Source organism: Salvelinus alpinus, chromosome 7 (genome assembly GCF_045679555.1).
Source record: "Salvelinus alpinus chromosome 7, SLU_Salpinus.1, whole genome shotgun sequence".
NCBI lineage: Eukaryota > Metazoa > Chordata > Actinopteri > Salmoniformes > Salmonidae > Salvelinus > Salvelinus alpinus.
This window is the reverse complement of record NC_092092.1, coordinates 50,971,979-50,985,225: the sequence shown is the minus strand read 5'-3', so window position 1 is coordinate 50,985,225 and position 13,247 is coordinate 50,971,979. Positions and strand designations below refer to the sequence as shown.

At 44.1% G+C, this 13,247-nt stretch overlaps 1 protein-coding gene across 6 annotated transcripts in view; it reads right to left on the bottom strand.

Annotated features, from left to right (window-relative positions):
* rnf130 (ring finger protein 130) overlaps nt 1-13,247 on the bottom strand; it is a 68,294-nt gene that overhangs the window by 2,713 nt on the left and 52,334 nt on the right. For 2 of the 6 annotated variants that reach the window (XR_011676155.1, XR_011676156.1), the window contains exons 6-10: nt 11,363-11,445; nt 5,053-5,149; nt 4,140-4,362; nt 1,978-2,320; nt 1,015-1,226 (exon numbers count right to left, since the gene is read on the bottom strand). Coding sequence is in view for 4 of the 6 variants with exons in the window: in XM_071410635.1 (XP_071266736.1) it covers nt 1,208-1,226; nt 1,978-2,071; nt 4,140-4,362; nt 5,053-5,149; nt 11,363-11,445 (516 nt within the window). In the remaining 2 variants the exon portion in view is untranslated. Of the gene's footprint in view, nt 1-1,014; nt 1,227-1,977; nt 2,321-4,139; nt 4,363-5,052; nt 5,150-11,362; nt 11,446-13,247 lie in introns of those variants that run through there. The other 4 variants (XM_071410635.1, XM_071410637.1, XM_071410636.1 and 1 more) reach the window with 2 other exon arrangements.

Below are 13,247 nucleotides of genomic sequence, written 5' to 3'. Positions count from 1 at the left end.
TGAATCATAGTAATCATCAATATCATTGATACCTCAATAAGATCTAAGCAGTGTTAGGTAAAGGTTTGTGGCCTGACGATTCTGATGTGTGAGGTTAGACATGTAATGTAATAGCTAAGAAATAGTGCCATCTACTGGGGATAGTTTTGCATTACTGACAAATATACAATGAGTGGACAAACATTAGGAACACCTGCTCTTTCTGTGACACAGACTGACCAGGTGAAAGCCATGATCCCTTATTGATATCACGTGTTCAATCCACTTCAACCAGTGTGGATAAAGGGGGGGAGACAGGTTATAGAATGATTTTCAAGCCTCGAGACAATTGAGACATGAGACAATATGTGTGCCAATTTCAAGCCTCGAGACAATATGTGTGCCATTCAAAGGGTGAGAATGGGCAAGACAAAATATTTAAGTGTCTTTGAACGGGGGTATGGTAGTAGGTGCCAGGCGCACCAGTTTGAGTGTGTCAAAAACGGCAACACTGCTGGGTTTTTCACACTCAACAGTTTCCTATGTGTATCAAGAATGGTCTACCACCCAAAGGACAATCAGCCAATTTGTCACAACTGTGGGAAGCATTGGAGTCAACATGGGCCAGCATCCCTGTGGAATACTTTCGACACCTTGTAGAGTCCATGCCCTGAGAAATTGAGGCTGTTCTGAGGGTAAAAGGGGGTGCAACTTAATATTAAGGTGTTCCTGATGTTTTGTACATTCAGTCATGGTCACGGATGAGCACAGAAGAACATTAAACTTTCTGTAGGGAGGTGTGTGTGTGTCTGGTTTAGATGAACAAGATTTCATCTAAACCAATTTCCAGACTTTTTGGAGTAAAAATGTTTGACCATTAAAAATCCTATTTTCCCTAACCCTTCAGCTTAAAATAGCATTGTAACAAATTCAAGACCTGAAAAATGTCAGGACATTCGGGTGAAATGTTAGGAAATTGTGGTCCTGATAATGTATGAAAACCAAATACAACACTTACATTCACATAACAAGTCATAAGGAGAGATCCACAGGGGTTTAATGTCTCAAAGCGCTTTGCCCTATTACAACAACAAAATTACTAACAATACAGAAAGGTACAGTAGTACAAGCTTACAAATACAATACAGAAAAATATGGCACAAGAAGGCAACATTGCCACGAGGCTCCGGCAGAGAAAAGGTCTAGAGGGGCAACCACGTGATCCTCTTTACTCCTCCCACTCCAGGCTGGAAGAGAAGGAAGAGGAAATGAATGACATTTAGAAAATAAGGTTGCAGAAGAAATAAATAGCATGCAAGCAGGATCAGAGAAGGGAAATGTAATTGATTTGAACATAAAAAATACTTTTCTCTTGTGTAAGGCACTTCGCTCTAACACTTATGATTTTTTTTGGAGTAGAGGGGATGGATGGAGGCTGTGGCTTCCGTAAATGGTTGTTCTGATCTAGGGCAATATTATGAAACACTACTCACACTGTCTCCGTTAATTGATGTGCAAACATGCACAATCCAATATTATCAAACTTTTTTTTTTACTCTAACCGCAAATGTATCAGATACATGCCAGTAACCATGTCAACTGTACTTGACTTCAGTACAAATATACACTATGCTACAATTGTGCTGTTAAAGTATTTCAATTTATGTTAGCTGCGATCAAAAGTGTAGTAAATTAATGGGACGCTACCACATTTGCCACATCTGAATAATAGTCGCAGATTGTTTTGCATCTGTCTGGACTGTATTCAAACTCCATTGTCTTGGCAATGGTTCAAAGTAGTCAGAGTTGAGCCAATTTCAGATATCCACAAATCCAGGAGGATAGGCCTGGATTCTGGCTTAGTTAACAGGAAATTAAATAGACAACAATATTCTGTGACAAAACCATCAGGACTATATGAAACCAAATCTTGAATGAAAGTACAATTGAATCCAGTAGTAGAAAGATTTAACTATGGAAGTGGATGGTGGTACTCACTCAGGGCTGGAGAAGCTGGCAGTGGCCTTGATGATCATATAGAACAATGTGAGAGCGCTGAGAAGGCCGAAGCTGGCGATTATAAACCACTCCTCTGTCAATAAAAGGAAAGGAGGGGAGGGGGGGTTGTCACTGCAGCCCACCATGCAATGGGTTAAAAACCGACGAGTCCCCACAGGAAAACACAAAAGATCTTTCCTCTCTTTGAAAACCAATGTGAAGCGGGAAAAGTCAGGAGGATGAAGAGACGAGAAGATGAAGAAAGATGGGGCGTGTCCTTAAGATCCAGAGGAGAGCGACAGAGGAGAGAGGCAGGATGAGCTCGAAGACAGGAGATAAAGACCTGGAAGCACGGGCATAGTTTAAAGACAGAGTGTTATGCACACACAGGCAAATGTGCACATACACAGACAGACACATACGCATGACCTCCAACGCACCCACACACACACAGAAGCAAAAAACGCACGCACACATGCACCCACACAGCACACACCAACTGCGACAGAAAGAGAAACAGAGGTGTATGTAGGCCTACAGTACATGTATCTATACAATGCATGTACACAGAGTATACCAAACATTAGGAACACCTTCCTAATATTGAGCTGCACCCCCCCCCTCTTTTGCCCTCAGAACAGCCTCAATTTGTCAGGGCATGGACTCTACAAGGTGTTGAAAGCGTTCCACAGGGATGCTGGCCCATGTTGACTCCAAAACTTCCCACAGTTGTGTCAAGTTGGCTGGATGTCCTTTGGGTGGAGGATCATTCTGGATACACACGGGAAACTGTTGAGCGTGAAAAACCCAGCAGCTTTGCAGTTCTTGACACAAACCAGTGCGCCTGGCACCTACTACCATACCCCCCGTTCAAAAGGCACTTAAATATTTTGTCTTGCCCAATCACCCTCTGAATGGCACACATACACAGTCTCAATTGTACCAAGGCTTAAAAATCATTCTTTAACCTGTCTCCTCCCATTCATCTACACCGATTGAAGTGACATCAATAAGGGATCACAATGTTTCGTATACTCAGTGTATAGTGCTAATGTAAAGGCAGTGGAACTGTACACATTGAAAGAAGGAAATTGAGTCACATTATCAAACAGCATAAATTGGGTGGATTTAGGAAATAATGACTGATTCATTTATGGAAGTAGGCCTATCCTGAAACAGGTTTAGGTACTAAGTTATATAAGAACTCACCCACTCTATTATTTCCGATTTTGAGCTATTCACACTGATTAGCTGTGTTGTATGCATTACTGAATTACAATTACTAGCTTAAAGTGAAAGGACAGTATACAAGTAGTTGTCGTAATAACTGCAGTGAATGTTCTTATTTTGTTGCTGCAGTGCTGTGAAAATACATTTTTCCCCTTCATAAATAGTTATGCACAGTAAAACAGAGTAGAGTGTAACATGTGTTTTGGTAGGGGATTGGTACATTACAGAATGGCTTTTTGCCAGTTGTGCTTTTAGCCTTCTCGTGGTTGGGGTTAGGATCAGGGTGGGATAGGGATTATGGATTATACAGACAGTGGCAGCATCATTCAGGGGGGGGGGGGGGGGGGGGTGTGACCTACAAGAGACAAGTCTCTGGGGCTGTGTGTGTGTGTGTGTGTGTGTGTGTGTGTGTGTGTGTGTGTGTGTGTGTCAAAAGAGGGGATGAAGAGCGGTACGGAGAGGGCAGGGGGGGATTTAGAATATATATTTTGTGTGTGTGTGTGTCAAGTCAATTTACCAAAGGTTTGCAGCTCCAGTAAATATTTTGCTACTCTAGTTATTCCGTTTAAAAAGTCTGTTTTGCCTTCACTAATTATTTAAATGGCTTAACCAGAGACATTTTATTTTGTCAAGGTTAATTCCTTCACTTAGTGTTTGAACTGAAAAGATGGAGCTTGCATTCTGATTTGCCAGGATAAAATACAATTGTGAGACTTTTAAACACTTTTATTGGGTGCGTGGGTCACAGAGTGTGCCTGAACTAGAAAGGTTGAGAAGGAGAGAATTAAACAAAAAAGAGAGAATTTCTGTTCTATTGTGTTCCAATTTTATAACACTGAATGTAACCTTTCATATCAATAAAGTCACTTGAAATAAAATTCAAATCTGAGTTGAAGACAAGAAAGTGTGTGTCCGAGGCGTAAGCTGCTTACTGGTGACGGCGATGTTGATCTCTCCGGTGCGCGGGGTGAGTTCTCCGCTGTCGGAGGGGATCTGGGGTCCGGTACCGAGGGGGCCTCGTTGCAGAGGCTCCAGGCTGATGGACGTCTCACTGGACAGGTCCACCAAGGCCGTCCGCTGGCTGGCCATCGTCTGGCTGCGCCCTATCCTGTGGTCCATGTCAAAACCGGCGTTGTCCACGCACGGCAGGTTGGGCTAAAGGGGGAGAAGTAGTAAAAACACAGGGGTTAGGGGAATGTTATGGCTAGTGGTTGAAGTCCAATTTGTGTCATATTAACTTTTGCCAATGTTAGCTCACGCTAGAAAGAATAGAAGCATGGCACGTTTTTGTAACACAACTCGATATTTTGATCACTGACCCCAATTTTGACTCTGACCTTAACCCTAACTTCTGAGCAAGTAGCTCTTGTAGCAGCTCATCAGATCTAATGATACCACTTTAGTCTGTTCTGGTATGACTCTAATTTCTGGTGTCCGAGTGATAGTTCCATAACTTGCCAGCAGGGGGCATTCTAGGGCTATCTATACATGAGGTCATACACAGCTGGCATAAACCGAGGGTTACGCAATCGCCTGGATAAACATCTGTCACAATGACCGGGAGCAGTATGTGAAGGGTAATCTGGGGCAATCAAGTCTTAATCTACAAAACAACACATGCAGTTTAGTTAGACTGTGAAAGATGTTGTTGTATTCTGCAGTTAATCAACGTAAACATGTGAAATTGAGACATGTTTACATAATATCTTCTAAGGCCATCTTTTTCCTCTCATCATTTGGGTCAAGAGTAGCGTGTGATCAGGTCAGAAAAAAAAGGACTGAGGCCAAACCGGTACTGGCATACTAACTTTAACACATTAAGACATTGACTAGACTAATACTCACCATGATGCCCAGAGCTTTGAGGATGTTCAGCTTACACATGGGGCAGGTACAGTGCTCGTTCAGCCAGGGGTCCACACACAGCTTATGGAAGACATGTCTGTGCAGAGAGCGAGACAGAAACAAAGAACACGGTTAAGAGCACAAAGCCACCTCCACAAACAAGCCCCCAAAAGGCCGACACGGGGCTCTTCAAAATCTGCTTTGGTCCTCTTTTCCCCCCTTTACATCCTGCGACTGGACAACGACTGCTCTGTTTGAGCCGGCTAGGAGGGCATGTTGTGTCTTTGACGGCAGCAGAAAGTTTGTGGAAAAAGGAAACGAGTCACGCTTTATAGACACAGAGTTGTCATTGTGGGGCAACTTAAGACACAAAATAGACATTGTGTGTCTTATGACACAAGGCGGCCATTGTGGATATGAGAGAAACATCCTTTAAAAAAAATGAATGGTCTGTTCCATATTATTAAATAAAAGGCAGACGGCCAGTTTCACTGCACTTCAAAAGGACCATTACGACCACATTCACGGTAGCTTCTCCTGCCTACCTGAGCTCCTTAATGTCTTTATTAAAAGGCATGGTACGCAAACCATTTCAACGTTAAATATCCTTATGTGGAGCATCCATAAAACAATACAAGGCCCCATTATTGCAAAAAAAAAACAATTCCTTAAGTGCTAGTAAAAACAATGCATAATAGAAAATACTCCTAAGGACAAACATAAAAGTGCAACGGTTGATTCTGCTAAGTGCCTGTCGAACATAGACTGGCATTTCCTGGGCATGGAGTGTAAAGTGCTGGTCCTTATCAAAGCCTCTTACAGTGGGGGCACCCGGCCTCTAGCACTGCTTTATTGGCTTTCAAGGCAGGCACAGAAAACAAGGGCTTTATACATTAATGAGGAGTCTGTTTACCATACAATGGCTTGGGGAGAAAGTCGGTGTGAGGTCCGAAGCAGAGCTGCAAGAGAGGGACTTCTGGATAAGCCGTGAAGTGTAGTCAGACTCGGATAAGAGCTTGTGTTTCAGTTTGTTTGTTTCACAGTTTAAATGTGTGTGCCACAGGAGGTTGGTGGCACCTTCATTGGGGAGGACGGGCTCGTGGTAATGGCTGGAGCGGAATGAGTGGAACGGTATCAAATACATCAAACACATGGTTTCCATGTGTTTGATGCCATTCCATGTAGTTCGTTCCAGCCATTATTGTGAGGCGTCCTCCCCTCAGCAGTCTGTGTGCGTGACTGTAACGAGTGTTGGTATCGGTCTGTGTATGCTATACGTGAGAAACTACAGTCAGGGAGAGATTGCGCTCAGAGTATTTAGTAGTATCCAAAATGGCACCCTATTCCCTATGTAGTGCACTATATAAGGAAAAACTAGTGCACTATATAAGGAAAAACTAGTGCACTACATAGGGAGCCATTTGGGATGTATCCTTTCTTAGAGCAGAGGAAAAATTTGACGGTCAGACAGACGGGTTATTAGATACCATACCAGATGGCATCACGGGAAAAAACGCAACATACCAACCAGAATAAATTATGTTTGTTTTTCCTGTCTTGGTTGGTATGTTTGGTTTATCCGGATGGCATCTGTTATGACATCTAATATGTCTGCCTGCCTGTATATCTGTCTACCTTTCTGCCTGCCTGCATATCTGCCTGCCTGCATATCTGCCTGCCTGCATATCTGCCTGCCTGCATATCTGTCTGCATATCTGTCTGCATATCTGTCTGTCTGTCTGTCTGTCTGTCTGTCTGTCTGTCTGTCTGTCTGTCTGTCTGTCTGTCTGTCTGTCTGTCTGTCTGTCTGTCTGTCTGACTGCCTGCATGTAAAGTTGAAATCGGAAGTTTACATACACTTAGGTTGGAGTCATTAAAACTCGTTTTTCAACCACTCCACACATTTCTTGTTAACAAACTATAGTTTTGGCAAGTCAGTTAGGACATCTACTTTGTGCATGACACAAGTAATTTTTCCATCGATTGTTTACAGACAGATTATTTCACTTATAATTCACTGCATCACAATTCCAGTGGGTCAGAAGTTTACATACACTAAGTTGACTGTGCCTTTAAAAAGCTTGGAAAATTCAAGAAAATTATGTCATGGCTTTAGAAGCTTCTGATAGGCTAATTGACATAATTTGAGTCAATTGGAGGTATACCTGTGGATGTATTTCAAGGCCTACCTTCAAACTCAGTGCCTCTTTGCTTGACATCATGGGAAAATCAAAAGAAATCATCCAAGACCTCAGAAAAAAAATTGTAGACCTCCACAAGTCTGGTTCATTCTTGGGAGCAATTTCCATAACGCCTGAAGGTACCACGTTCATCTGTACAAACAATAGTACGCAAGTATAAACACCATGGGACCACGCAACCGTCATACCGCTCAGGAAGGAGACGAGTTCTGTCTCCTAGAGATGAACGTACTTTGGTGCGAAAAGTGCAAATCAATCCCAGAACAACAGCAAAGGACCTTGTGAAGATGCTGGAGGAAACAGGTACAAAAGTATCTATATCCACAGTAAAACGAGTCCTATAACGACATAACCTGAAAGGCTGCTCAGCAAGGAAGAAGCCACTGCTCCAAAACCGCCATAAAAAAGCCAGACTACGGTTTGCAACTGCACATTGGGCCAAAGATCATACTTTTTGGAGAAATGCCCTCTGGTCTGATGAAACAAAAATAGAACTGTTTGGCCATAATGACCATCGTTATGTTTGGAGGAAAATGGGGGAGGCTTGCAAGCCGAAGAACACCAACCCAACCGTGAAGCACGGGGGTGGCAACATCATGTTGTGGGGGGTGCTTTGCTGTAGGAGGGACTGGTGCACTTCACAAAATGAGGCAGGAAAATTATGTGGATATATTGAAGCAACATCTCATGACATCAGTCAGGAAGTTAAAGCTTGGTCGCAAATGGGTCTTCCAAATGGACAATGACCCCAAGCATACTTCCAAAGTTGTGGCAAAATGGCTTAAGGACAACAAAGTCAAGGTATTGGAGTGGCCATCACAAAGCCCTGTCCTCAATCCTATTGAAAATTTGTGGGCAGAACTGAAAAAGTGTGTGCAAGCAAGGAGGCCTACAAACCTGACTCAGTTACACCAGCTCTGTCAGGAGGAATGAGCCAAAATTCACCCAACTTATTGTGGGAAGCTTGTGGAAGGCTACCCAAAAAGTTTGACCCAAGTTAAACAATTTAATGGAAATGCTACCAAATAGTAATTGAGTGCATGTAAACTTCTGACCCACTGGGAATGTGATGAAAGAAATAAAAGCTGAAATAAATAATTCTCTCTACTATTATTCTGACATTTCATATTCTTAAAATAAAGTGGTGATCCTAACTGACCTAAAGCAGGGAATTTTTACTTGGATTAAATGTCAGGAATTGTGAAAAACTGAGTTTAAATGTATTTGGCTAAGGTATGTAAACTTCCGACTTCAACTGTATATCTGTCTACCTTTGTCTGTCTGTCTGCCTGTATATCTGTCTCCCTGTCTGAAAAATCCCCATTAGTTCCTGCCAAGGCAGCAGCTACTCTTCCTGGGGATTATTAGGGATTATGTTGGTGCTATGGTTTGAGAACTGAAATACTGGTGGTTGTTGTTACTGCATATCCTTGGATATGCTGCAATAATTGGCTGTTGAGACTGTTCTGTATCTGTCTACCAGCCTGCCTGTCAGTCCATTTAAATATGACCAGAAAAACTTCCCTCCATTGACAACACACTGTCCTATAGACTGATATTAAATGTACAGAGACACAAATTGAGTGGCCGTCAAGAATACTCCCATTACTTCAATGCATTTAGTTATTGATTGGGGATAGCAGTGTGTACTTAAGGGAGGCCCCAATGGTGTTGGTGTTCAGAGATACTGAATGCAGACAGAGAAGGACGCAACATGCACACACATGATAAGGACTGATAAACTCAATTCTACATAAACAGCCCGATTGTCGCCACTCCTTCTCTCGCTCCCTCGCCATTGTTTACTCGTTTGTCCTCATTTCATCCCTCTCCCTCTGTTCTCTCTCCTCCAAGTCCGTGTGAATAAACCATGTGTTTGCCATCGGATCAAGTCTCAGTTTATGGCTCCTCTACTAAACTACAAGTACTGAGGTTACCCAGAAAAACTACTAGTGCATTCTTGGTATCATTGCAGTGTGACACACACACACAGGTAGCGATGAAGGGCAGAAACCAAGGGTACATTTACCTTTCAACGACTAACATGACCAGTCAATCGCACACGTTACTCTAAATCTGTAATTAGCCCACCCATGGATTATGGACAAAAATTAGCTCTTTAGCTAGCCCAACTCTGACACTAATTCAGTCATTTTGAAATGGTGATTATCGTGCATTGCATTGTGTATTACCTAAGTAAACGATAGCAGGTTTTGAGGCCAGACAATTCTAACTTTTCAATTTCCTTTAAACGCTAGCTAGCGATTTTGAAACGTGTAGACTATCAGCATGTCCACAACTTCTGTGAGGAACATACGCGAAGAAGACTCGCCCCTTTCAGCCTCATAAGAAGGACCTGCGTCCTTCACTTCCCCTTCTCACAGCAATCTGAGTGCTCCTCTTTGACAGAGACTGGATAAGCAGGATGGATGGAGAGCATTAATGGCGATTGGCCAGTTCAGTCCTGGACTGTGTTTACATTTCTGATATCTGATCTGTACTGAGCTGGTCTGTTCTGGACCGAAGAAGGGGGTACGTCGTCCTTGCGTCAGTTGGGCCAAATGAAACACAGCCCCAATGCAATTATGCAGAGATTGGCTGGCTGATTCAGCTGCTACTCAAGACCAAGGGTGCATCTCCAAAGTCTAGGAGAACTTTGGAGATGCATCTGCAGAGACAGGATAGGTGAAAGCAATGTGGTCGGATGCCTACTGGGAATCGTCTTTCACCTGTCCAGTTCCTTCACATCAGTGCAGATGAAAGAGAGGAGGCAAGTAGAGGAACACAATCTGGATGTGCCATGTTCTGACCGAATGATTGATATGTCTTGACATGTCTTCAGAAGGACACCTTGGGACACATCTTGAGAGTGACTGTGATGACCAGCAGTGTCCTATCCCTTAGTCCAGTTTCTTAGTTCTATCCGCAAGGGCCAGAGAGGACACGGCAGATGGCGCAGGGAGGGGTGTGTGTGTGTGTGTGTGTTTCTGTGTATACGAGACAGAGAAAGACAGTGCCCGCGCCTGCGTGATTATGAGCCCAAGTGTGTGTGTGCATGTTGCAGAGTGTGTGTGTGCGTCGGAGGAGGACGTTTAAGTACGTGTGTGTGTTAGTGCGGGGGGGGGGGGGATGATGGTGGTGGATGCGCCTGGAGGTCATTTGGCAGCGCTGGGTCTAAATATAGCCGTAGCGAGCTTGCAGGGGTTACGACTCACAGCGAGAACCGGCGGCCTTGATAGCAGAGCGTCTGCATTTCCAAAACAGACCAGACTCCATTTAGCCAGAGCTCCTCCCTCTCGCCCTCCCTCCCCCTCCTTTTTCCTGGCAAGAGCTTAAATGTCAACTCTGACAGACATTACATTTTCCACTTCCTTTGTAAACCTTAGTGATCCACTAAACCAACACATGCTGTATGTGTCCTACAACTGATCCCAAATCAGATCCAAATGGTCAAACCAGAGGTGATTGACAGGTAGTAAAAAATGGGATTTTATGGATTATATATTTTTCACCTGACCTGCACACATACAGTATTTAATTTTCGCTCGTCCTGTTTTCATATTCCTGTGGCGTTATGTATCTATATATGTGCAAATGACCTACGGCTAAATTGTGGTGGGGCGTGTCTCTGGTCTAGCCTGATGTGCGTCAGTACATTGGTCCCACTGAGCAGAGCTGCAGGAAAGGTGTGTGTGACGGATAAGTGTGGTGATTACCTCAGACAGGAGGAGAGATGTCAGGGACGGGTAGAAACGCACGTCACAGGAGGAGGGAGGGAAGGAGAGGAGGAGGGAAGTAGAGGAGGAGGGAGGGGATGTAAGTGGATGGTGTGACATTGAGAACGAGTGGATGGCGGACATGTTGCATTCCAAATCCGAGTGAGTGTCTGTTGCGTGTAAGAGGGGCAAGGACTGTGTCAGGCTGTCAGCTAAAACGCCAGGCTTAGGATGTATATACTGTAGGTTCTAGGACAGACACACACAGTCTTGTACATCTAACCTTGTGGGCATACAAAATTCAGTCTCATTAAAGATCCTATTTTCCTTAACCCCTAACCCTAACCCCCTAGAAATAGCATTCAAGCATCCCCCCCCACCACACACACTCACTTGCAGGGCAGGATGCGAACCACGTCGTTGAGCTGGTAACCCTCGATGCACACAGCGCAGTGGTTGAAGTCCGGGTCTGTCTCCTACAGCACAGGAGACAAACAGTACAGTCAGTGTTAGACAGCCACAATTAACAGGAAGTCATCAATTACAGAGGAAGTGAATGAACAGTGACAATGAAACAAATACTTCACTTTTGACCATTCATATTCAATAACAACCTGGTTACAAATAGCTGTTTTGTGCAACAGGCCGAGGTGGAAACGGTGCCAAACATGGTCAGTGTCTGACGTGTCTGTGACTAACTGCCCTGGCATGCCCATCAGTCAGGGTAATGCTTAAGCATGACATGGGAGGGAGAGAGAGAGGGGAGGAGTGGGTGGTAAGGGAGAGAGAGAAGAAGAAGAGAGAAAGAGGTATGAAAGGGGTGGAGAGGTAGAGCGAGATCGCGTGAAAGACAGTGACAGACAGGGGGATGACACTGAAAACATGACAAGAGAGGTATAGAGAGCCAAGGAAGAGAGGGAGGATGGTGTGATTGCTGCCATCGTTCTTTGAATCTAAGAGAGACTGACAGAGAGGGCATGGAGAAAGCGAGAGAGAGCGAGGTGGGGGAAGCGAGAGAAAAAAACAGCGTGATAAAGAAAGAGAGAAAAATAGAAACAGTGTGATAGAGTGTGATGAAAGAGAGAGAGAGAGAGAGAGAGAGAGAGAGAGAGAGAGAGAGAGAGAGAGAGAGAGAGAGAGAGAGAGAGAGAGAGAGAGAGAGAGAGAGAGAGAGAGAGAGAGCGTGTGATGAGGGAGAGAGTGTGAGGGAGGGGGGAGAGAGAGAACAGAGTGTGATAAAGAGAGAGAGAGAGAATGTGATAGAGAAGGAGAGAAAGAGAAAAGAGAGAGAATCAATGCCATATTATTTATGGAGTGTGGCTATCTGTCTCTACTGACAGAGGAGAAGCCGCCACAGAGGCACAAGGACATACCAGCGCCCAGCCCAGCCTGGTCGGGGACTGAATTAACCCGAGCAAGCAGGGAGGGGCTGATCGATATGACAGGAACAGGGCTCTGAGAGAACACAGACCCCGCTGTCTGCTATCTCCACTCATACCTGGGAACACTAGCCTAGTCCGACATGCATGTGCTTTAGATAGCTCCACTGACTGTGTACAACGGTGGCCCCATACGACCATACAATTGCATGGCAATAATAGTCAGAAGAGTTGGCTTAAGCCCATATAGATGTGGGACCAGGCAATGTAAAATACTGATAATAATAACAATAATGTCTGTGTTTAGCTGAGATTTTTATCCAAAGTGAGTATGTAAGGTCCCTGCAGAAATCAAATCGCCAACTTAACTTTGTTCCAACAAACCAAGCCATCAGAACTGGCCATGCTGTTGGCAAAATTGGATGCGCAGTACTTCTGGGTATTCGAGTATTGATAACGTCTGATAGCTTGTGTAGAACAGAAAATGATCTGTGCCAGGTTGCCATGCAGAGATCAATATAGAGAACAAAACATTGTTGTGAGGCCCATCTGACCTAGTGGGGCTGGCTGCTGTAAATGTCCACCTGATTAAATATGAATGCTCTCGTCTACAGCGACTGCTGGCACAGAATGAGGCACACAGCACAGACCAGGGCATACAACCGTTGAGTAAATGTCACAGTAAATATCTGGGTGCGCCATTTCTAAAAAGAGAGAGATTTTTTTTTTTTTACTTGCCGCATGCTATCCATGCACATGATTCCCGCTATAAATCATACCTGTCGTAAACTGTGCATATTGTGAACGAGCATTATAATTCCACCTGGAAAACGCCCATCAATTACCTTTTATGGTGAAAATAACGAAATTAGGCCACAGCAGTTTCTAAAAGAAAAAGC